We start from the raw sequence: 26,442 nt of genomic DNA, 5'->3' as shown, positions 1-26,442 counted from the left end.
GAAAGTTTGAGTACAGCATCAATCTCTCCCCAGATATAATACTTGTAGAGGCGTGCCAACCAAAAAACCTTTAGTCCTAACCTCTTCGCCATCATTACCACTGCATTATTATGCAATGGTTTGGTATCCAAATCCACCCACCAATTGATTCTGAAATTTTTTTTATCCCCTGGCCTATGCTTGTCTCAGCTTTCCTTGATGACCATGGAGTCGGAATATTAGGTGCACCAACTCTTGGGATCTTACGTACGTTGGATCATGTCCATGACCCAGCACGTTGATGTCCTCCTCTAATTTAAAGTAATCTTCTCGACCAAATAAATTAGATTTGGCTTGACATAGACGCGATAACGTGGCAAGCCGACATTGTGCTCTCTAAAACCAAATCATGTGATGCTGCTTCTTTCCATTTAGAAAACTAACCATGTGAGAGTTTAGTTGAACAGTCTCCCATCTGATGCTAAGCTTGTTGTAGCTACAATGTACTGCACTCGATGATATTTATTTTTTGATTTTGTTGCATGTATTCATATCAGAGATGCACATATATATTCTACTTTGTGTTATATTATTTTTTTTGATTCCACCTTTTACATTATATTACATATGTACATATGGAAAAGTAATGCCGTCCTCTTAAGATCATTATTTTGCAAGACACAGCATTGGTTGTGTAAACATAATTAAAATATATGTGCAATAATTAAGAGAAAGTAGGAAGATCAGTACTAAAAAAATAACAAACATGAGTTTTCGTATACTTAGAAAAGGCTATTGTTTAAAAAAACTATGCTTGTAATGTGCTCCTTTCTCTTTTATGCACATCAGAGATGCAAGGGAACTTTTCACTAAACAGCGTGATTACTGCAGCCAATGGTGTGCTCCTTCCTTTTCATCAGTCGTCAACAGTTAGCTGTTTATCGAACACTCTCCTTATCGATCGGTTGTGGATTGGGCATACCAAGCAGCATTTCATGGTCCACGAGATCACACCCATCTATCAGTTATATACCTGTTCCTCTTAAGATCATGTGATCACAGCCATGCATTGCATACCTTCAATCACTCACGTGTGACATCCACGTGCCAAGCAAAAGATGGTGGCCATCCATTTTCTTCTTCTTTTTTTTTTAAAAAAAATATATTCGACCGGTATGTTCCATCACTGCTTTATTTAGACACCAGCAGCACCAAAATCTCTCTTGTCAAAACCAAAGGCAGAACATGAAGAAATCCTGTTCCTTGGGCTCCTTCCAGAGCCCCTCTCCTTTTGGCCGATATGACGTTTGTTTGCCTCGTGGGGCCAACGGTTTTGGCCCCTCGTTCCAACTTTGTTCAATAAATTTAAAAAAAAAAAAAACATAATTCGAGAATTTAAAATGATGGGTACCAGCTTGATGGCTCAATTTTTGAGTATTGAGGTAGTACAAATAAAAGATGAAATTTTTATCTCTCAAAGAGGTTATGCAAAGAAGATTCTTAAGAGATTTAGAATGCAATCTTGCAATCCAGTTAATATTCCATTTGAATGTGGCTTCGAGTTGAGAAAAAGCATTGGAGGTGGCAATGTTGATTCTACTTATTTCAAAAACTTAGTTGGAAGCCTCTAATATCTCACTTGCACAAAATCAGATTTTTTTTATAGTGTTAAGTTGATTAGTAGATATATAGAAACACCAGATCATTCACATCTCAATGCTGCTAAGAGGATCCTATGCTATAAGAAAGGTACGCTCAATGATGGCTTATTCTACTCTCACTACATAATTTTAGACTTGTGGGTTATTCTGATAGTGATTGGGGTAGAGATTTGGATGAAAGAAAGAGCACCTCCAGCTATGTCTTCTTTATGGAAAATGATGCATTCACTTGGTCCTCCAAGAACAACCAATTATGACTTTGTCAACTTGTAAGGCAGAGTATGTAGCGGCAAATTCTACCATTTGTCATGCTATTTAGTTGAGAAATTTGTTAAACTATTTGGGTTTTTCTCAAGAAAATGCCACGAAACTTTTTGTTGATAATCGATCGGCAATTGCTTTATCTAAAAATCCGGCATTTCATGAGAGAAGCAAGCATATTGACACTCGCTATTATTTTATTCAGAAGCATGTGAAGGAGAAAAGAGTGAAATCGGTGCATTGCAAGTCTCAAGACCAAGTAGAGGATATCTTCATTAAGCCATTAAAGCATGATGTGTTTAGAAGATTGAAGAACATATTGGGCATGAAAACTTTTAGAAATTGGGTTTAAGAAGAGATGTTGGAAATGTAGACCCAATTTAATGGGTTTCTTTTGTCTTTTTGCTTTATGACATCCTATGTAATTTTCTTAGTGTACTTAATAGTCTCTTAGTTTAAAACCCGTTTTATAATTAAAAAAAAAAAAAAAACAGTCCAAGGATTTTATGATATGAGGGTGTGTTTTTTATATTTTTCTTTGAAAAAGAAGAAGAGAATGGTGAGAGCTTGATAGGAGAAATTTCTTAAGCAGATTTTTATATTAAAAGAAAGAAGATTACAAGAAAAAAAAAAGCAACTTCTTAGTTGCTGATTTTATGCATATTTGTAAGTTATATTTTCAGTTTTTCATGGTTGAAATGAAGAGTTTTTTAAAGTGGATTTAAGCCTATCTTGTATTCCATTGTTTGGCTCTATTTTTCATTATTATTTGATGTCATTTGCATGATATTAGCATCTATTTTGCTCCAACAATTTGAAGTGCCAGTGAATGGCAAGGACTTCTATAAAGGTCACAATGTTTCTCAATAATCTCTGGATTTTATTAAATGTACGCATGTATGTACGTATGTCACAATGTTTCTCAATAATCTCTGGATTTTATTAAATGTACGCATGTATGTACGTATGTTTAGTTGGCAGAGTGTCGACATTTCCAACGATGGATAAAACTAGAGTCCAAGCATTTTCTTAAGAACCCATATGATGCTCCAGAGTCCTCAATCTCTAACAATTATATGTCCAAGAGACATTAAAACAACTGTTCCATTTGCCGTAATCTCTTCATCTGTGACTCCTTCAGATCTTCTATAACATGAGTTTGAAAGTGAAAAAAGAGCAAATTTTACACTCAAGAAAGATTGCATTCAATAAAGACAGCTAGACAAAGACCTTAAGCAAACTCGCCCCCCACTATGATGTGCTCCAAGTCGCAATTCTTCTGACTAAAGCTATTATGAATCTCATCCCCTCCTTTTCTTCCATGAGCAAACGCGCTTGTACGGTTGTACTTTATATGATTCTATTGCTCCTCGATGACCAACGCCGGGCCCATATCAGTTCCTTTCAGACTGGGGCACCAGATTTGGAGGCCACCTGTCCAAAGATTACATAGATTCGGCACTTAAATGTTGCAAGTGTTAGGTCTTTCAATGATTTAAGCTTAAGACTCAGATTAAATGTATACTTCTGAATTGCAACCTAAGCAAGCATCCAGTATCTCAGTGAAAATAATAATAGATGCTCTCTTTTCTTAAAGGCCATCTACCAAAAGGAGCGGATGTAAGGAGTTAGGCATGAAAATCATTCCTCCATAGACTTGACTATAAAAACACAGGGCAGTGAAATGATGTCTCAATTTCCCCATGCTTTGCATGCTTTTGATTCCAATGTGTTACATGATCCAATCACTTTGCGACACTTACTGAACTGATATTTCGTGTAGTCGAGAAACTCGATCGAATCCACCGATTAGAAAAGTAAAATAATCTTATTAATTTAGGCAAAAAAAAGCACAGACCTATACTTTACAGATGACAAAAGAATGCTTTATAAGGATCATGCATGAGGAAGTACTTATAAATAATCCAGATTTGATGCTCGTCAGTTGTATAATCTCATTCCAGATTGCAGCTATTGTTGTGGAGGGGGAGGGGGCCTTGAATTTAGTCCTACATCGGCTAGTAGCGGAAAGGTTCTGTGCCTTAAATGGGAGGTAGAAATCCTTTCCTCTCGAGGGCTCTTTTGTGGGACAAAACCGTGAGGACACCAGTCTCCCCCCGTCTGCGCTGGACGCGCGGGCCGGAGCGCCCAAAGTGGACAATACTTCAGGAGGAACGCAATCCTCTTTCTCTGCTAGCTTAATATGGGCTATGCTGTTGCGCGAGGCTCCGGCCAAAGCGCCGTCCCCGCAACAGATGGCGCGCCAGGTGGGGGGCGCCTCCTCTCTCCATTCACTACCCCTCAGGTTGCCTGGGGGGCTGGTAACACCGGGTTAAACCGGCACAGGACCTTTCTGCTGGGGGGGCTATGTTGTGGAGGGGGAGGGGGCCTTGAATTTAGTCCCACATCGGCTAGTAGCGAAAAGGTTCTGTGCCTTAAATAGGGGGTAGAAATCCTTTCCTCTCGAGGGCTCTTTTGTGGGACAAAACCGTGAGAGCACCAGTCTCCCCCCGTCTGCGCTGGACGCGCGGCCCGGAGCGCCCAAAGTGGACAATACCTCAGGAGGAACGCAATCCTCTTTCTCTGCTAGCTTAATGTGGGCTATGCTGTTGCGCGAGGCTCCGACCAAAGCGCCGTCCCCGCAACAGCTATCAAGCATACACATTCCTCCGATGGGGAAATGACTGTGGAAGACTTCATGGAATGGCTAAAGAGTTTTGACAAAGATAAGGATGGACGCATTAGTCGAGCTGAGCTGAGATGAGTTTTGATAAAGATGTTTTAGCTGCTTGCTAGTTTTGTGATAATATGTTTTTCACTTCAAGTGTAATGTCGCATCTTTATATGAATTGTGTGATATGGTATGCAAAAGGTCGTGAATTATTGCATGATATCTGTAAATGATTGTTTTCTTTTTTAACCCATATATAAGGGTGCAGATAGTCTGTGGGAAGATATATTAACTGTGTTATGTAATTTGCTTTTATTTGTTTCCTTGGTTGTGTAATTGCAGTAATGTTGTGCTGAAGAATTGCTTGATGCTGCTCTTCAGTTTTTGATCCTAGAGTTGGTAGCTACAAGAGGGACAGAATTAACAGGTTAATTCAAGGGGAGAAAAGGCAATGCGCATAAAAGGGGCAGAAAAACAAGCCATCATGAACTATAGATCTTAACAAGGCAGAAAATAAGAAGATTGTTTTGTATTATCTTTCCTCTGATACCATCTTTTTCAGTTCTTTCTATCCAGTAGTACCTTGAATGATGCTTAGCTGCTAATAACGGCGGCATTATTGATTTAAAAAACTCACTGGAAGGGCCTAAAACTAATCTTAACTTAAACTAGTGGTGGGATCTCTCCCTGCCTATCAATTGCAAACCCCCCTCCCCAACCTTCCTCCATCCTCAGAAGTAGGAAGAAAAAGAAATTCCCTAAATTTTCTTTCAATTACATAAAGGAGGGTCCTCTAACTCCATTAATTATATGTGCCTTCACCTCATGAAACTTTGTGCACCAGCATGTGGGATATTATTATTATTATATGCTGGACCTACAGGCATATATGGCATGCAGACAACCTTAACAAGATTCAGAATCTTCCTTCTAAAACACAAACTTCAGATCAAAAGGAACATTTTCGAAGCTGGAGCATACACAACATCATCTACATGTTCAAGCTGCATTTTAATGTAATATTTTCTAGTTTTGTGTGAGGTCATTGAAGTGTATAGGTCCCCCTACGTAGCAGCAGTGTTTCAGCCCTTGAAGTTCACCAAGAGCATCTATAGAGCCAAGCGGTATGCTAAAGACCAAAATCTTGTCTAGGTTGGATCTTTTCCAACTCTCCAGGTAGCAACCTGTCAGTTATTAATCTCCTCCCTGGTGGGACATATAGAATCCCAATTCTAAACTTTGTAATAATTCTTTAAGTAACTTTAACCCTGATGTTGCACTGTTTATTTATAACTAAGGTCTAAAAATATTCTGAGAAAAATTCTTTAAGCCAGCAGTAATAGCACACCAGAGAAATCTCACACCAGAAAGTTACACAGCTGACGGGACTCGCAGCTTCATTCACTGACAGATGACATCAAGAAGAGCAACAGAGCCCCAATTGAACTTCAGTATTTAACTCTTTTGTGAGATTTCTACGTTGCAGCTCTCTTTGAAATATCATAGAAATAGTAGAGAGTATTTTACATTGCCTGCTGCTCTTTGGACCTTATTTTGAGTCTTGTAATCAAAGCTTACAACAGGAAAAGGAAGAAAGAAGAGGAACAGTCTCAATGAAGTTTTAGTCATCTCAATTTGCCAAACTTTGAACCCCGACTTTATTCATGTATTCATAAACTTGCTTTCTGATTCTTAGTAAGCCAAATAACAGCCACTAAGACAATATCATAAAACTTAAAGATGACATCATCGTGTATACTTCTTTACTAATTCTGAAGCACATTAATGTTTGACGTAGTAAAAAGTTACACCTAAATGATGGCTAATAAGAATGGAATTGATGTTACATATGTTTGCAGCTATTCTGTTTCTTTCCACTACAGTAGCAAATGAATGAAAAGGAATAATTACATTGCTTGTGGAATCTCACGGAGCAGGTGTACAAATTCATCGCACAATAGATCTGCCTCTGCAACTCATTGATGTGTATGTTCCATGTCCAGCTGACAATCAATCATGCTTTTGCCATTCCCAACCAGTGATTGGCCTGCAAAAGTCTTAACAGCATTTCAAGGAATCTTACATCATATATGCTACTCAACCAGGTAGAGGAATGAGGTTTAAAACCAACATTACATACAAAATCAGTGAAGGAATAAAAGTATAAAACAATGTTCAAGCATCACACTTATACATTGTTGAACAGCCTAGGTCCTGGCTCCAAGTGGAGCATTTAAACAGTATATGGGTTCATTAACTCCACAAAAGAATGTAAATGGGTTTGCTTATAAAGATCCAGTCCGTAAATTAGCTATTTATTTTTAACACTAAGGATGAGAGTTTCCATCTCATCAATCAAGATAGCACATATATTAACATACATAGACGCATCATGTATCTGTACTTTACAAACTCATGCATACATCCATAAACAGACGGATTGTTGATCTTTTGTTGCATTCTATAGGCAAGCTGCAAGCTGCAAGCTGCAAGCTTAGAGGATTGCTGAGCTAATAAATTACTATCATTACATCAGAATTACATAGTAGGCAAGGAAATAAATTTACCTGAAGGTTCTCGAGTGATGCTTGCAAGCATTCTCCAGCTTTGAACTCCACATGGTCAGTTCAATCCCTCATGCGAGGAAATAGTTAGGTTCAAACATCAACTTCAGGAAGAGGCAACTTCCAGTAATTCCAGGAATTATAGTCCTCCTAAAACCAAAAGTTCAAATAGAAGTTCCCAAAAATTAACTTAAACATACTAATGAAGAAATGAAAAGCCAACCACCCTTCACTAAATGCAAGATAGGATAGCTAGAAAGAAAAAACATTTTCCAATTCCAAGCACCAATGCACCCAAGATCAGGAATTCAAGTTCTTTCTAAATATGTTGATCTGGAAAGTGATTTTACCAAAACCGTGAGGTATAGGAACATAGCATTAACCTGCTCAGCTGAGGACATGGGAGGAAACATTCCATTGACCAATGCATGAAGGGATGTATATGACTTTGTATCAACTCGACGGTTCACTGTAACTTTACCCTACACATTTAGAAATTACAAAAACATAATGAATTTACATAATTGATGATTTTTGTAGTTTTTTTTAATACTATTATAATCTAAAAGATCTTACCTTGGGATTGATTATGAAGATCTTTCCTACAGGAATTCCAACTTTAAGGTAGCTAATTTCATCAGTGTCTCTGTTTCCAAAGCCAGCATAGAATGGGTTGCAATCAGGAGGAAATAATGCTCTGATTTCCTGAAAAATATCATAGAAGTAAGAGCATGGAATTGGTTGCAATCCGAAGGAAACATTATGCCTTGAAAACTGTCTTTTCCAAAGAAATTAAAACATTCCAAAATATACAGGTAAAATTTCCAAAGAGCAGTCTAGCATAACACAGAGAAGCAAAAGAAAAGAAGCTGGAGTATATTAAACATAACCAGGCTCATTTAGTAAATTGGTATGATAAAGTGAAGACATGCCTGAGCTGTAAAATAGCAAATGAAATTTTGACCATTTGGAGAACTACAACCAAATATTCACTATAAGCTCCATGGAAAGGTAAAATGCTTTATCCATGATTTTTTTGGCCTTCTTTTGTTACAAGCACTCCTTACCCCAATATTGTGAAGCAAGAAAACAAAAAAATTATCACAACGAAAAAAAGGTTGCAAGATCTATTCACCTTTCACTGTTGCATTTCTGCAGTGAAGGGACAAGATCCTGTAATTTTATATCCACGTCCAAAAATATAAAAGCTTAGCGCAATGTTCACGTGAAAAATGTGCACTCTTTATGACTTGGTAATGAATTGTACATCGACAGCCATAAGTGTGGTGCCTACTCATAATATGATCGATTCTTTTTGTTGCATATATTTAGATCAATAGCTTATAGGAGCATTGCCTTCACTTCGCACCTCAAGTCTCCGAATATTGAAGCTTGTATTGTTGTTCCAGAAGCTTCGGAGACCATAAGTGATTCACTCAGTGCCGATCACCACTGTAGGATTGATTCACACACCGGAACTGGATCACACCAAATAGTTTTATCTGATTACAAATGGAAATTGAAAAGACCATCCATGCTTATGGCCTGTTTGGTTTGTTTTTAAGTGGGCTAAGCAGGAATCCACGCTGTCAAAGTGACTTGGGCTACCTGCCAGCCTAAGTCACTTTCAAACACTCTTCAGCCCAATTTCTCTTAAAGTGAGAACTCACTTAGGGTCACCTTGGATCACTTTGGGGCAAGCAAATATCCGAAATGACTTCCGCTTACTTGAAGACTTCAAGTTCCCACATAGGGGTAACCAAACATGCCCTTACAAAACCATCCTTCACACACTGAGACCTGGAAAACAGAGACCTCCATGCAGAGGTCAGCAATTTTATTGTAGAGATGCTAATGTTATTTACCAACCTAAGGACTTTGAGGCTAGGATTGTGATAAGGTGCCATAGTGAAATTCATTCACTTGTTTATTTTCTACGATTGAATCTCCATATCAATATCTTGTAAGAAACATACCTCTAAATAAACTTAGACATGACTATACTATGTCTGATACTTAGGCTCTTTACCTACCTTACTTATCCTCACTTTGGCATATAAATTGATTCCTGCAGTTTTTGATCATGTAGCTAAGACCTCTTGGGAACAGTTTTGCTGCTAGATTTTATGGAAAAGGGTTACATAAAAATTAAACATAAATGAGTTTAACAAAGGTGCAGTCTGGCTGCCTCCCGCAAAACCTTTTATAAAAGTGATGGTGTATGAACTTGAAAAGTAACTTTTTTGACAAGTGACGGCATGTAAAATTTGAGAAGGTGAAACGATGGCCGCATGTTTTTCTGTAGAACTAAAATTTTATTTTTATCATTATATGTTTTTATAAACTTAGATGCAACCAAACAAAGTTTAGGTGTGCAAGGCTGTGATTTGGGTGTATGTGTTGGTGACATGAAAATAGGAAGCCAGAGCATCTAGAGGAGACAGCACAACATTTAACTTCTTTTTACATCTTTCAGTTGGAATTTTATATCCTTGGTTATTTGCATTCCACTGTAGAACTCTAAAGTGGATCAATAATACTATTTTTGGAACAAAGAGTTTGAGTGCCGGTGCCAGTTCTGGTGGGCTTGCAGGCCACAAGCTGGCATGGTATGTCCTGTGCTAGTACCAAGAATCGCCGAACCAGTACCCGTAGGTGTACCAGTCAGCCGCCGGGCCGGTTCGAACCGGTACCACTGATTTGGCCTCCAAAAGCCCAAAAAAATTTGGACTAGCCGATACGGGCTAGTACCAGCCCGTATGAACCAGACCGGTCAGAGATCGGACCAGTTCAGTACGGGTTGAACCGGCTGATACGGACCGGTTCAGCATTCCTTGGCTAGTACACATGCCAATCCATACCCATTTTTTTTAAAAAAAATCCTGATACTTTTTTTAATTAAAAATATTCTAAGAAAATAGTTAATAGAGTGTTGTGCTAGGTGTTGGTAGTGGCCTGATACAGGCAGACCCCCGATATGGGTTGATGGTTAAAACCTTGAGCAGAACCATGAACATTACAGCTTAATATAAAGTTTCAGATGCTTAGGTTGTTATTCTTATCCTTAGTAACATTAGCATGCTATGGCACAAATAACGGTCATGTGGATGTGAGTGACAGGTGCTGGGAATAAGTATCCTTTGGGAGTTGAGGGCTTGGATGAAGAAATCCAAATCAAAGGCCTAGGAGAATCAAAACTCTCTCAACAAACCCCCTTCTTTGAAGTGCATTCTTTTCATTGATTTCAGGGGGGTAAGCAGATCAACTAGGTGCCTAAGGGTTTGTCTGGATGCCTGGACAGACTATTCCATGATAACTACCCCACACAAGGAGAGTTTTAAAGAAAAGAGACAACATTGATATAGAAATAGAGATGCGATGACTCGTGATAGATCATAAAATGCTAAAAAATCAGGATAAGCAGTTCATTCTCAAAGGTGATTTATAGTATCCTAAACATTTTAGGATTGAGCCAAAGTTTCCTTATCAAAATGTTAATCTTTTTGGTCCCTGCTAACTTCTTCCCACCAGAAACCATATACGGTATATTCCTGGAACAACTTAAACATGCATCCTGAACAGGCCCTAAAGGTTGCCTCACGCCTAGTACCCATATTTCCATTTTCACTATGGTCCACTGCAAAATGGTTTTGGTAATTCCTTTTCTTTTAAAATGATGAAAAAGAGATCCTCGTCTGTCACTCTCTTGATTTAATTCAAATAGTGTTTAAGAGAAAAAGAGGATATAAACTAACAGTGGAGTATATTAACCCACAAATAATTAAGGGTTAAGACTATGACCATATATAAGATACTCCATCACCACCTTTTCCTCCTTTTGTGAAATCTATTCATGGAATGGTCAATCACAATTTGTTTTATACAAGTTTGGAATGCATTTTCCATTATTTCAACTTTAAGCACCTGCTCGGCTAGGCCTTTATTGCTGTCACTGTCTTGGAATGGTTGATTTTTTGCTTTAACTCATTCTAGAGCGTGGTCCTTCTCCGAAATTTTGTTTTATACGCATTAGTTCCACTTTTTTCTCATTGTAAAGCATAGTTCCAGGCTTCTAGTGTTAAATTTTGAGGAACACATTGGAAGGATTATGAATCTCACCAGGGATAAAGCCAGCTATGCATCATTTATGAAGGTTTCCACGCTACATGTAAAATGCCATTCTAATGGGAGCATATGCAGACCTCATCTACAACGTAAAATCTATACAATTCTATGCCAATCACTAGACTGAAATAGTATTAATCAGGGACACATTGACATAGACACTTCTTGTACTAGTCTATACACAAGACTATAATCAACAAATTTATCCTCGAAATAAAGGTGAATCTTCCAGCAAATGTGCCAGTTAAGAACAGGATTGACCATCATCTGGTATACTGCAGGCTAAAAAAAGGGCCTCAAGAGAGATATTATAACAGCATGAACAATTAAGGGTAGTCGAGTGGTTGAGGTGTTGAATCCAAAGGATGAGAAAGCATGATGCTTGAGGAGAGAGATGGTATAGGAAGGGAATATGTAGAAATTGGAGCGTGAAAGGTACCAAATAGTTGACACATAATGCAATTAAAGTAGATGAAATTTGATCTATGGGTGACACAAGTAAAAATTTTAAAAACGTGGTAACATAGAAACATAGGAAGTAAATAGTGAAGGACACTGAAAGTGGGAGCAAGATATCAGAAAGTTGAAGTAATGGTGCAGGCCCAGTAACAGATCAACAAAGTACTTTGCAGGCTATCATTCTTAGACAATGGCAGAAATATTTCTTCTGGAAAAAAAAACTTGTTTTGACTTCAAGGATGGGCTTAGCATCATTTGGAAGCTCATAAGAAAGCTATCCAATGCACCAAAGTCTTCCAAAATCAGAGTCCAAAGAAGAATATGAATAAATAGCTGGAAAATGTGCTGATTAAAAAAAAAAAAAAAAGCAAATGTTGCTGGCAAAATTCTCAGTTTGGTTATCAAGACTGACCTCAGGTCTAAAAAAAATATCTACTCCTAGGAGAATCAATGGGCTCCAAAATTGGTTTAAGGTGGCAATAGATAATTTTGCACGCCAGCAGAATCAGATGGTTTTCAGTCCAACTATCATGTAGTTCATCGTTCTTCATGTAATATCTACAAAAAGGATATGATGTTGTTGCAGAGGAAAATCAGTTTTAAGATAAGGGTCAAACCATGAGTCATCAATGAGTGACAAGACTAGGGGAAAACAAGAGATCCGCAGAATAGAACAAAAAGAAAAAGTTTGTAACATTAGAGGTCAACATCATTGACCAAGTTTACAACCTACAAGAGTACACTCACCAATAAGTAAATATAGGAAGAAAAGCGAGTGGTTAAGGAAAAAATGAATATATCTATTGTCCTCAGTGACATCAAAAGCTCTGGATACCATGTTTAATTAAACATTAATAGGAAAACTGCTTCATAGGAAGCTGGTCATTTTTACTGTCACGCAAAGAAGACACCAAAAACTACAATGTTTTGTATGAAATTCCCACAATAATGATAATATACAACCAACAAATTAGTAAAAGATGCATAATAGTCGTTTTTTCTTGTTAAGTGCATTTAGATATTCATGTTAATCACCCAAGAAGGCAGAAGTTTTCAGAAATATCCACTCTCATACATTAGATGACTAAATTAGGATAACAAGTAATAAGATTCAAGAAGCAAGCACATCTGAGAAAATCCAACATGCAAGAGCAGAACTCACCTCTAGGCATGAGATCTTGAATTCATGAGGAGCTCTTCTGATAACTACAATTAATAAGGTTAAGAAGTCAATTTCATATCAATTTAAACATAGAATAAATGCATGGCAGGTACAAAATATTTTCTTCAAAACAAAGGAATCAAGTTTTGTAGAACATATACAATAAAATGTTAAACCAGACAATAATGTAAATAAAAAAGAAAAATGAACACATATCTGGTTCAAAACGTCTCACAAGGAACTTTGAAGGTCTACAAACTGAACTTAAACTTCAAACAGCATGGTCTAAAATTTCATTCAAAACTCTCAAACTGAAACCCAAATGCCCATGTCTCAAATAGCATGGTCTTGAAGTTTTGGCTAAAACTAGTTTATGGGATCAAATCTGAAATCCATAGCTATGCTTGGCTGTTCTCTTCACAAGCTTTGAGAAAATTTTAAAGCATTACATATATTACAAAATTTTAAAACATAAATAATAAAAGAAATTGCATTCTTTGACAGATTTTTGTTAGGTCCCAAAACACAAAACTCATAATGCACCCTGAATAATCATATCTTAGATTTCCATCAAACAGTAAAAAGATGTATTACACTCTAAGCAGAATTTTTAACAATCTATATGTATATATATTTTTGAATATCTCATTGGAACAGCACCAAGGTGATACATCCAAGGGTCCCTCCACCACAATATCACATACTTTAAAAGATGTGTAACATATTTTCTTGACCTTTTTTTACAATTTACCTAATTTTATATGACATTTTTCTGTATAATTTTCAATCAGGATGTCAAGAACAAAGCCAAAACCACCAAAGCCATTGAAATTGTCAAAATCAAAATTCACTTGGTCCAGTCAGAACTATAAACTGAAACCTAAGCTGTATTGTTAAACCTTGTCTAATAGAATATAAAAATCCAAATAAGCAAGGGACAACTGCATCCAAAAAATTAGCAAAAAGCAAAGACTACAACCAACCATCTAAAAGATGATTTCAAGATCAACTAAATTTAAATGATTTTCAGTCTCATCTGAATTAGAACATTGAGAATTGCTTAGATCATCGACTGACATAGCACATAGCCACATAGGCTAATATGATTTCATAAGACAGAAAAGTTAGGTTTTTTTCATATAATTTCATATCCCCTATAGGAAAACAAATTGTTATATTTTCTTTCCTTCCTTGGCCCACATCGCTTTAGCCTTCTGTATCTCTCTTTCCCCTCCTTCCACTTATTTTGCCCTCTTTTTCTTTGATCTGGAATTTCAGACTTTCCTTGACTTGTGTAGTCCCGTTCTTTCTTTGGCAGCCACATAGCAACCTCTAATAATTTTCTTGGTGGCTTCAATAAAGCAATGAATAACATCGCATTATTAGCTTCTCTGATGGTACATGTTGTGAGCCAATATTTGCAGTTTTATTTTCGACACTCTTCTTATGGCAATCATAATGCCACTAGCATTCATTAAGTGCATGGATTCTCTAAGAATCTCATGGCATAAACCTCAATTGCAAACTTTTTATTTATCATTAACAATTCTATAAAATTTTACTTGTGTTTTCCTTCTGGGCTCTCATGAGTTCAATTACATCCTTTAAGATACATGATGAAGATAGCAGAAATCTGTTAACGCACATGTGTGCCTTCAACTAAACATATACATCATGTTTCAAGCATGCATGCAGGTAAAAATTTCCTCCCTATTGGTTACTGGCATGATATAAATAAAGCCCAGTAATTCATGAGAAAGAGCATGGATACACAACAAAGAGTCTAATTTAAAACAACTATAATCATGCCATGCAGCAAAAATAACCAGTCATAGCTTATGCAAGGGTCTGAAGTACAAGGGTACATCAGTAGTACCAATCAAAACAGTAAACACTGATGCCCCTAATTCAAAATATGGGTAATCTCTGGGAATGAAAATAACAAAATGAATTGTACATGCAACTCTTCCCATGCAGATAGAAAAATGAAAAGCGAAGAAGTTTCTATAACCACCTTCTCGGTAAAGTGAAGGGAAGAGTCCATCTGGAGATATAACAACTGGACCATCAGGGAGCACTTTCCCGTCCTGTAAAGCCAAACATATTTACATCCTTAGGAAATGTGATTACTTTTCTTCGCTTCCTTCATGATTATATTTATACATGAAGAGAACATAGAAAAAAACTTTATAATGCTGATAACACAGTTGAGAATCGGTTTTCGATATATGACCTGTTTAAGGTTGAAAAGGAACTGTCTTGTTAGATGGGCCTGTGAAATTGCACGTGCACTTAGAAAGAGCAGTTGATATCCATTCTCCTGCAGCAAACTGAAATTTGCTTACAAAGACGCCAGGTGTAATATACTAGATCTCATTGGGCATCAGCAAGACAAAAAAGGATGCAATTATAAAGAGAATGCACTATGATACAAGAGATTCAATGTTTGACTACATATCAAATGGAAACAAAATATCACCTAGCATCTTTCCTCAAATGCCTAGTTCAAAATTAGTTAAAGCTTGTAGATCAGGTGTCAGAGCAAGCAGGTATGAAGTCCAAGAGTTGAAGCAATGACAAGATACAAAAGAAACTAATTGTAAACCTGCTGAAAATGTCAGAAAATATGCAACTCTTTTCAATAATATATTCACCAAGACTCCAGGGTTATTCATAATTTTTGGCTTCATTCTCTTCAAACTTAGACCATGAAGGTAGTCATCACCTATTTCATTGACCTTGTTGAACAAATATGATTCAATAATTAATGATTCAACTTGACAAACATTAAGTCAAAGCAATTAGCATTGTCTGCTTTACTTCAAATTAATACCACATGATTAACCTACTGACAACCATGAACCACCTGTCTCGATCACTTTGTGGTTGGTTCCTCTGATCCCAACCTGTCCTTATCAAAGATCTTGAAATAACAAAAGACCCTCTCTTCCAACTGTACAATATAAATTACAATTAATCATATCATATTCGCTACTGAAAGAAGCATATACTAACACGATGGGTTTTCATATAAAGTAAAATGTATATTTTCTTGTTAATTATGTGGTTAATGCACACCTTTGCGACTTAAGGATAATTCTGTAAATGGCAACAGGGATCAGATTATTATATGGTTCAAAAGATGGGCAATTAAGAAGGTCTGAGCTTGTAAAATGACTAAGACAGACTAGAATGTTCAGGTGGACTTGCGGCAACGCTAGGAAGGATAAAGTAAAGAGTGAGCACATTAGATGAAGTGCAAAACTTTTAGAAATTGGATGGGTACATGCATATTCAACAAAGATCTTATGAAGCTCTGTTTAACGAGATGCTTTGGATTTCTTTAATGGGATAGAAAGACAACAACTAGATAAAAGTCATGTAGTGCAAAAGATTTTTACAAATATTTTAGGGCAATAAACCAAGGGTGGACTGTAGGAAATATATTGCAGTTCTAGTGTTACCAGGTTATTATAAATTGTTTAACAGAAAAGGTTATTTTAAATTTTGCCAAGGCAATTTTCACTGAGGAGATTAATAATCTCATTCAGTCCATGCTTTATGATTTTCTTATAAAGGTTAAACATCTCTAGTACAGGTTATATGAGTTTTAGTGGTTTGCATCAAACAGAGTCATGAAATTATTATCAGGTAAGCTCAACTGTATGAGGGTAGTGGTTTAGGTATGGGTTTCCATTTATATTATATAAGATATTTAATTGGGAAGCAAGATTTGAGAAAACAATCATACCATCGTACATAACGTCCTGTACTTCGATAAGCACCAGTACATCCTATGTTTCCTATCATCCTATATCAGCAAATCATGAGTAGATATGAGGGTATACCACAGTCTGCACCAAGGTTAGCAAAACCAGTACTGGAAACTGTATCGGTTTTCCGGCAGGACGAGTCGGTATGGGCTCACGCCGTGCCAGGTCGGGCCTGTACCGACATACTAGAAGAGGTAGGGGAGAGAGAGAACGAGAGAGAAAAAGAGAGAGAAGGGGAAGGCCGAGGAAGGCCGGTGGAGGGCTGGAGAGCCGCCGCACGGAAAAGGCGGAGGCCAGAAAGCCGCAGAAGAAGGGCTCCCTCCGGTCCCTATTTCGTTCGAAACAGGGGCCAGAGGGGGCTCTTTTATTTTTGACATTTTTAAGTGAAAGTGGCAAACCAATTGTCTGCTTCACTTAATTTTTTTTTTATTTAAAAAAATTAAGTGAAGCTGACAATGGGTTTGCCGACTTTTACTTAAAATCTCCAAAAATAAAAGGGCCCCTCCGACCCCTGTTTCGAACAAAAAAGAGGATCGGAAAATAAAAAAATTAAGTGAAGCCGACAATGGGTTTGTCGACTTTTACTTAAAATCTCCAAAAATAAAAGGGCCCCTTCAACCCCTGTTTCGAACAAAACAGAGGATCGGAGCGAGCCCCTCTTCCGTGGCTCCCTCCTCCACGCGGCGGCTCTCCAATTTCCGCCTGCTGGCCTCGACCTTCCTCTCTCTTCCTTCTTCTCCCTCCCTCCCCCGCTCTCTCTCTCTTTTCCTTTTTTTTCCTTCGTCTTCTCCTCCTCTGACGCCGGTCTCATTTTCATCGCCGGAACTATCCCGGTCCGTAGCTGTTACAGTTCGAGACGCCCCAAACCAAGCGGTTCGACATGGTCCACCGACCTTGGTCTGCACTGTGCCGGTATGTGATCAATATGCCCCCATACCTAAACCACTACAAGGAGAGAGAATATATGAAGCATCTAGGTCCCTTAGCCATTTTAAAGTATTTTGTGCTTCTTTATCCATCTCGACAGCTATAGAAAGGACTGAGAAAAGCAAATAGTGACACCAGATGTAAAACTTTATAGGATGATTAGCAAAGAAAACTCACACTGCCAAATAAAAATAAATGGGACAAGGCTTGACAAATAAAATATGGCTATGGTCTGCATTTTAATATATAAAGTTTTATTGACAATGCATTGTTGCACCTACCAAGTGCAATTGATAACATTATAATCTCCATTAAACCTAGTCCAAAGCTTAATACAGTACAGATAAAAGAAGTGGCTATTTGCTTAAGTTTTATTAATAAATGCTTAATGTTAAGCGGTCATTATCATGCGTGAGGAACTTGTAGATACCTTAATTGCAGAAAAGAGATGTGCAACACCAGTCTGGGACCAATCTACACCAACTAGAGGCATGAACTGTCCAAGAACATCTGATCTGTAAAATCAGTAAAAGGATATAGCAAAATCAGGAAAACCAATGTACTTACAACATAAACAAATTCCATCATAAGGAACTGCCACACAAACACAGAACCAAGAAAAATTCCATGCAAACGAAGTTCTCCTCTCCCTATTAATAGCATAAGATTCTTGGTCTATGATCTACAAAGTGACAAAATTAAGAGCTTACTGCACATCTACAACAGTAGAGCTCAGATCATCTGTCTGCAATCAAAAAAGTCCGAGTACAGGGTTTGCAGGTAAAGGCTAACGAAGTCAAGCTGTACAAGTGGCCTACTTAGAGAAAATCTAATAGATAGGCATTTGTCTCATATTGAAGTTTGCAAGCAACCAGATATAATGATGTTGAACAATTTGGAATTTGCAATTACATTTAAAAGTCCTAAGTAGCGAGCTTTTCACTAATTAAATCCAGAATCTCAAAAGTGCACAAGAGAGATTACTTGGAATGATCAGCAGGCTGAAGTGATATAATGAGACACCAAAAGGATATGCAGCAGACAAGGGGAACATCATTTTTGGTGTGCTTTGCTTGCTCGCAAAAAAGGAAATACAAGAAGAGGTATAATAGTATAAGAAATATAAAACAACAACCTCAACTCATATGCCCACAGGGACATGTCATGTTTTATGCTTTTCTGCTTCTATGAATTGCACATCTCGAGATTCCCAAATTCCATTTGGATTACATCCATATGGACTTATTACAAAATTATATTTAAACCTATGCCCTTACGAGACTTCCCTTAGTGATGCAGGAGCTTTTTTTTCAGTCCATATCCATGTCATAGGACTACTGGACATGATTTTGAGGTCTAATAGAAGTCCACTATTTTGAGTCCTTTGGTGTTTAAACAATTCATGATGTCTTAGTACATGTTTTTTTCCTTACAAAGGAGATCTACTATTCAACACTGTTTCCACTACGGTAACCAACAATGACAACCGTCCAGAAAATTTCCTCAGGAGTTTTAGCCGGATCCATTAAGTATCCTATTAGCATATCTTACATCAAGATTAGATCTTCCATTGTAGATATTTTAATTGGAGTTAAATAAGTAATAAAAAAGATGGATGGTTGTTGATTTGTTTAGGAGATCCAGTTTCCAATTTTAGAGGGGTTTTTTTTGCCAAACTAGATGGAAAGTGTCTTACAGTTATAATTTGTCAGTTAAGAGGCTTTTCTTGAGTAACAAGTAATATTTTCTAGTCATTCTAGTCCATATTAATAAGAGTCTGTGTGAAAAGATGAATTTAGATATTAATTAAAGTAAGTTTGCTTGAAGAATAAGTTTTGTCCAGGTTTGACTCTCTCTCTCTCACACACACACACAGTCTCTCCTCTCTTTTATGTACTCATTTGCAATCTCTTTTATTATTTCCGTTATAAAATCTCTACTTTTAATATTTTGCTACTAGAACTTATTGTGTGCCTATCTTACGTTCAGTTTAATATGAAAACTGATCTATCCTTTGCATCATAACAATTAGAACTTTTCTCCTCTTCCCTATTCCTGCAAATTGGACAGCAAGCTGGATACTATTTATAGAAGCTTCCATGCATACATAAGTGATACCTAATTGGACGGACCTACGTCAACATGTATCAAAGTTTGATGTCAAAACATTGCTTGACTCTGTGAGTCAAATGAGTAAAAGCCATCAAAGATTCAAAAGTTTATGAAACTCCATGATGTATAAAGCCCAAAAGTGAAAATCAAGGTTCTGATCATTGAACGCACAATAAAGCTGAGAGCAGCTGCTGAAACTTTTGATGATTAATTTAAAAGCTAAAATCCAAGACATGAGATTTCGCTGCCATTGAACTGCTATTAGTGCTAAGATATAGGTGATGTGATCTAAGAGGCTGTTAGGCTTTCTGCAAGCAGAGCCTCATGCAGCTTAAGTTGTAGGTGCAAGCCAACCCACTTGTTTGGATTCCTAAAACATAAATTGCACAGTAAATGACCACAGGACAAGTTGCAGTTGCTCAAGTAGGTACCTTGATTTCTCAAAAAACAACTCTCTACCCTTCCTCTCTCCACTCCGCCTCCTCCGCTGCCACCCACCCCCTCCACCTCTACGCCGGTATGCACCACCACTAGCCCTCCATCTCATCTCTCTCTTTCACATCTCTGCCCTCCTCAAGGTCTGCACTGCAGCCCACTCACTCCCTATGGTACCCAACTCCACGCCCAGGTCCTCTTCACTGGTGGCTTCAATGCCAACCACATTGTCTATAATACATTATCTCCATGCACGTCAAGTGCTCCGACCTGACATCCGCTCGCAGAATATTTGACAAAATATCTATTAAAAACGCCCTTCTTTTCCCCAAACTCTTCCAAACATAAGAAGTGAGCTTTCTTGTAAATCAACTACTGAAATTTAAGTTGCAGTGCGACTTGAGCTGCTCTGCAACTTCAACTATAGGGCTCCAAACAGCCCCTGAATTCACCACCATTCACAAGTTGGCAATTACGTCATTGAGGTTCCTTTTATTTTTTTTCTCCCTAGTTCTAGCTTGCTTTACACACTATTGGTGCCCAATTTGACCCTTCATCAGTAGAATCAGTTAGAAATCTTACAAAAAAAGTTATAGCTTTGACCAGCCTGCAACATTTTCTAGTGACCTGAGTTTCTACTGCATATGCAGGTGGGGTTGGCTAGCAAAGGGTCAAAAACCACTTTTTCTTAAGATTTTGTACAGAAGACCAATCCAACTGCCTATGGCTTTGAAATGCTTTGTGCTTTGTGCAGACTACCACATTAATACAAAATATTAAGGTTTTGCATATCATTGTTCGTGCCTGTATCAGCCAATTACAGTATGCATATCTTTTTTCATATAAATGACACTTAGGATGCATCAGGAATGAAGAAATAGGAAGACCTGTCTATACATCTGTAATGACACATGAAGATGCACTACAAAAACTCATATCTACCTAACATAGATTATTGTTAGATAGCTGTTTGGTGATATTATTACATGTTCCAGATCTTCAAAAATACATACTTGATTCTTAGAAACATAATTGGCCTAAAAACTTTTACTTTATGCAAGTCATTTTCATTAAACACAGCTGCAAACTCACATGCTACTAAGTATAGATAACAATATTAAATAAAAATCACATCATTCAAAAATAGAAAAACAAGCATTACATAAATAAATTCAATTAAACGAGTTTAACAAATGTCAGAAAAATGCCTATATTACATAAACTGAATCAGCACTTTTCAGAAAAAGCATGCAAAGGCATAGGTGAAATATGGGATAGCTGTAATGAAAAGAGCAGACAAAGCTTACTTTCTGGGGCAAAGATCCATAAAGTAAGAATACCATAAACTCAAGGAAGAGACAATATTTGCATTGTCATTTGGATATTATTGGAATAACAAGATAATATTAAGCTAAAAAACTTGAGAAAAGTTATTGGCAACAATGGATATGAAGGTCAATCAAATTGCCTGTCTCATCCCAGAAAGCAACCAGGCCTTTGTGCACGCTTATTAGGAAGTGTTTGGTAAAGAAGGCAGACCCCTCAAGTTTTGTCAGTGTGCCAGGACACACAAGGAATTGTAGTTGTATGACCAGGTCTGACAAACCATGGGCTTCCTGTTTCTTTCAATTATTACTTGCCGCATCAGAAAAGGCTGGCCAATGTTCTGAGATGAAACAGCTGCACCTATCGGCCAACCTAAAATAAACAAAGTCATCTTAAATATGTGTCTTGAAATAGCAAGTAGAGAACTCACCTGGTAATTGTCCCATCAACATCTGAGATAACTATGCGAGTATTCCATTTCCATAGATATATGCTAGCATCCACCTGTTAAATGTCGAAATGTATTAGGTAATAGACATACACCTTAAAATGTCTATCATGGGGTAAAACTATGAAAGGAATAACCTGCTGGCGCCCAAGCATCGCAGTGGAGAAACTAAATGTTATGACATTTCGACCCTCCTTAAGATTCAAGGAAGCAAGCTGTTCGGATGTTGGAGTAAGTGATTGCACCTTCTTCTTCATACTCCTGACTTTCAGCATGTCATTTTCTCCAGTCAGGCTTTTTGTCTTGACAGAAGCAGAATCTCTGCCCAATTCATTAAAACCTTCATGGGCTGCATGCACAGTGCTTATGGTTCTTGATCTTTTGAAATTGAATGGCCAAAGCCTCCAGCTAACCCCAGTTGGTACTATGGCTCTTGAGTTATCCCCTTTAATATTTTTGTCATCCCAGTCCACAGGTATCATACCTTGGGTTTTAAATATTTGTTCCTGACCAAAAGAAACCATTCCCAAAATGATTGGTGCAGCTGCATCCCATGGATAATAATGATCACCAATTCTGATGACTAGCTTATCATTCTTCACAAGTGATGGGCCCAATGCACAAAACTTCTCTAAATTCACCTTTTCAGAATTAAATACCTGACGAGCTGCATCAGCCCCCATCCCTTCAAACAACAAGTGTTTGCAGAGGGATAACTCTGCATAGAAGTACATAATATAAAAAAACCATTCCAAATTTAATTCAAACATATGCATGCATCCAATACAATTTTCATGTATAACCAAGATCTGCAGGGGCATAATAATTTGCAAAGCCTTTGCTGATATACAACTTAAGATGATTCTATTCAGCAGAAAATTTTGGTGCAATCTTTAAAAATATAATTTATCAGAAAACCCAACGGGCAAAGTAATATATACCTATACATACATATAGAAGCAGCAGGAAATAAGATTCACTCACCAACAGCAGGGTTGATTAGAGTGCCTCTCTGCTCCCCCTTATTGTCAACATCAATGTCTGTAGCAACAAGTTCAGGGGTAACCTGACCTTGCTCTCCACCGTGTTGAGAATCTGCCTTCGAAGAGTTAGGACATTTCTTCTCGAGTACATCTAGCACAGCATTTGTAGATTTTGAATTCAGTGAGCAACTTAGTGGGTGAGGTATATTGGACCCTTCAAGATCATGAATGCCAGAACGCATATTGGGTAAAGATCTTGCTAACTGTTCATTTCCTGACTCATTTGCCCGGCTTCCAGGAATAGTTATTGGACTGGTATGAGGCCTTGACACGTCAGAAAAGCCTTCAAAAGATTGCTCGTTTTCTATGTCCTTCAATTCATGCTCCTTGACACCAGCTTCTGCAGAGACCATTTGGTGATCTTCTGTTTCAACTGTTGTGTCATCGAGTGATAACTCAGGGCCAATTTCTTTAGCAGCAAAACTGTCAGTATCGCTGAATGGGAATTGATCATCCTCTGAGCCCTCAGCGGACAGGGCACTTGCTATTGTTACTTCCACGGACCTAGATGCAACACCATATTCCTGAGCATTATTAACACCATTTGAATTACAGGATTCATTCACACTAACTCCCTTCCCAACATTTTCTAACTTTTCGACTTGATCAGTAGAGTCAAGTCGCTGGATCTGAATGCAGTCTGTTGTCTCTCCTTCCTCCATCTGAGTTTCATTCCCAAAGTAATCAATTTGGTTATTACCTGCTTCTTCCACTTTGATTACTCCACCAGGTGAAGAATGAAGGCCATTCAAAGTTCGTACAGAAGCCACAACGGGAGGAGAGTCGGCATTATCTGGACAGTCAGACTGATTGTTTTGAGGGACAGAAGAAACCTCTACTCTGGAAATCTCCAAATTCTGGTCATGACATCCACTCAAATTTTGTTTACTTGTGCAAGCACCTGATTCTTGTTCTAACCTTACTGCAGGGATCAGTTCACTTGTGCCGCACTGGACTTCAGAAGTTTTCTCTCCTTGTCCAACCCCACCTGAAAAGAGGCCCACAGCATCAAGAGCTCGGCCGTTAGAAACATTGAACTTTAGGGTTGAGTTTTCTAGAGTTTCACAGTAGCTGAAAGAAGTAGTTTTCTTCTCTTCGTTGTCAAGAACAGAAGAAAAATCATTGGTTGAACCTTTGCATATTTCATTCAATGGCATTACTGTATCGTGAGAAAGAGCAACAGAGCCAGAACTTTGAACATCAGTTTGATTCGATTCTATTCTTACTAATTCAGATATTACCTTACTCTTGTCAGCTGTATTACCAGTCTCTAAAGTGTAAATTTCAACAACCTTCTCACAGGAATTTATCTCTTCAAAATGCTTCATATCATTTCCAAAACTATCACCCAGTATCTCACTACAAGAATCAGTTGAATCTTTGAAAGTACCATGACTTTGGCTATTAGCATCAGGATCTTTAGATTCTGGAGCAACTTCATCGAAGACCAACTCACTCCTCTCAGCTACGTTGCTATTCTCTGATGTGTAAATCTCTATAACCTCCTCATCAACTCTTATACATGGAGAATCATGCTTAATTATCTCATCCAAATGATTTTCACTCACAGTACTGCTCCAAAAATTATCATCAAGGTTCTTGCAATGAGAATTAATCATTTCATCATGATCTGAGACTTTGTTAGAAGGTATATGTGGACATTGTTCTTTGTCAATGGCATTTGCATCTTTATTGTCACCTTCAGATTGTTTTCCAGGAGAATTTTTTGGCCTCCGATCATTGGTTGGGAGATTGGTCGACCACTTCGCTTCCAAGAGGTCAGCTGCAATCTCTGCACGCTCCAGCGAATTTACCCTCTCCACAATACTCCCCTGGTCATTATCTTTCATTGGCTTCCGTCCAAACATAAGCCCAAAAATTGTTGAGCGCCTTGAACTTGTTCGCTTGACAATCTTCCCATTCCCCACATCCATCTGGCTAATTGGCTGTCTCCGAGCAGCATCAAAATCACAGCTCTGGATATTCTTGAACCGTCCATTTAGCATCTTCTCATCGGTCTCATCTCCGGAGGATGTGGGAGACACAATCAAGTCTCCTTCTTCAGCATCGGACTCCCTGAGAAAATAGGCTTCACCTTTATGATCCAAGTACATGTGGAACCCAGCTTCCACTCCATTAACAGATATGCTGACAACTTTCTCCTTCGCCTTCAACACACCTTGAAATTTCCCGAATCGAACATACCACGGCGAGGTCTTGAAGCTCCCATCCTGCTGCTGAACCACAATTATGTCCACAGCTCCTCCGAAAGGGTGGAAAGGCCCCGAGACGGTGTACACCCCCCGCGTGATGTAGCTGCTCAGCTTCTCCACTGCATACATCTTCCTCAAAATCCCACCTTTCCGGAGTCCCAGATGATAAAACCACGACCCAATTGCTAGAAGCCCTCCAGCATCACAAGACACCGCCCAGGAAGCAACCCTCAATAAAAATTAGAGCGCCCGGGGAAATAACCAAATCTACCCCAAATAAAACGACAACACCACCTCAAAAACCTACCAAGATCGCTGCTTTCCTGGAAATTATCAGACAACCAGATCGGAAAACCTCAATTTTCTCCAAAAAAATTCCGTATCAAGAAAATGAAAGGAAAGGAGAAACCGAAGCCGGCGATCGAAGCACCAGATTTCGCCAAAATGCGATATTTATTCTTTACAAGCACCCAAATCAGATAAATCTTCCCGGATGTCGAACTCCGTATCAAAAAAATGAAAGGAAACGAGAAACCGAAGCCGGGGATCCAAGCACCATCAAAATTTCGCCAAAATGCGATATTTACTCTTTACAAGCACCCAGCAGATCAGATAAATCATCCCGGATGTCGAACCGCGACGAAAATTACATCAAGAACCGCAGAAAGGAAAGAACCTATGCCGAATTTCCGATCCAAATCTCAAACTCCCAATCCCTCCTCGATCGACCGCTTGAAATCCGCGAGAGCTCTCTCCCGACGAACAACTGGGCCGATTGCGACGTCGAGGGAGGAGGGAGGGGGGAGAAGAAGCAGAAGGCCTATGGCGAAGGCGGATAACAACCGAATCGAAGCATATTCCAATCAAAATTCGGGGAATAAGCCGGAGCGCCAGCCAGCAGAGAAAATCAATATTTTTCGGTCGAGAGAGACGTTGGTGCGAAGCAGAGACAGAAAGAGAGGGGTCTCGTCCTCCGCCCTTTCACGCCTTTACTTCGCCTTCGCTATCCGCCGTGAACGGTCATATGAGATATTTTCTGCTGCTTGGGGCATTGTTGGTGCCTATTTAACCAATCATATTTAATTGGACAAGAATGGCAGAATTTTTAAAAGTAGAAGGCCTCTCTAAAAATTATGATGGATAGAGCTACTGGTCAAACTAGTAAGATATTCGAAGCTATTATAACTACTTCATCTGAATTAGCAAGAGACATTTGGAATTTTTCTTCTACTACTATAGTGCCTAGGTATGTTCTCACATCTTAGAAGCCCCCACCTTCTGGC

At 38.3% G+C, this 26,442-nt stretch overlaps 1 protein-coding gene across 8 annotated transcripts; it reads right to left on the bottom strand.

Annotated features, from left to right (window-relative positions):
• Positions 1–6,300: 6,300 nt before the first annotated feature.
• Positions 6,301–26,197, bottom strand: LOC103718293 (phosphatidate phosphatase PAH2-like). 8 transcript variants are annotated; one of them, XM_088721903.2, is made up of 12 exons: positions 22,888–26,197; positions 22,041–22,621; positions 21,886–21,959; positions 21,598–21,827; positions 18,013–18,097; positions 15,116–15,202; positions 14,897–14,969; positions 12,883–12,926; positions 7,713–7,841; positions 7,520–7,618; positions 7,140–7,286; positions 6,301–6,629 (listed from the first exon to the last, which is right to left on the bottom strand). In XM_088721903.2, the coding sequence occupies exons 1-4, from the start codon at positions 25,286–25,288 to the stop codon at positions 21,755–21,757; spliced, it is 3,129 nt and encodes a 1,042-aa protein (XP_088578029.1). In that variant the 5' UTR covers positions 25,289–26,197; the 3' UTR covers positions 6,301–6,629; positions 7,140–7,286; positions 7,520–7,618; positions 7,713–7,841; positions 12,883–12,926; positions 14,897–14,969; positions 15,116–15,202; positions 18,013–18,097; positions 21,598–21,754. The 8 variants fall into 8 exon arrangements, with proteins under 8 accessions (XP_088578029.1, XP_088578030.1, XP_026664738.2 ...); XM_088721904.2 differs by lacking the exon at positions 21,598–21,827 and having other exon boundaries at positions 15,116–15,212; positions 22,041–22,409; positions 22,563–22,621; positions 22,888–26,164; XM_026808937.4 differs by lacking the exon at positions 21,598–21,827 and having other exon boundaries at positions 22,041–22,409; positions 22,563–22,621; positions 22,888–26,158.
• Positions 26,198–26,442: the final 245 nt, after the last annotated feature.

The sequence above is a fragment of the Phoenix dactylifera genome, chromosome 5 (genome assembly GCF_051530095.1).
Source record: "Phoenix dactylifera cultivar Ajwa chromosome 5, Ajwa_hap1_PhDact_Kaust_v1.1, whole genome shotgun sequence".
Lineage (NCBI taxonomy): Eukaryota > Viridiplantae > Streptophyta > Magnoliopsida > Arecales > Arecaceae > Phoenix > Phoenix dactylifera.
The sequence above is the reverse complement of the archived record's forward strand: the minus strand, read 5'-3'. Positions and strand labels throughout refer to the sequence as shown.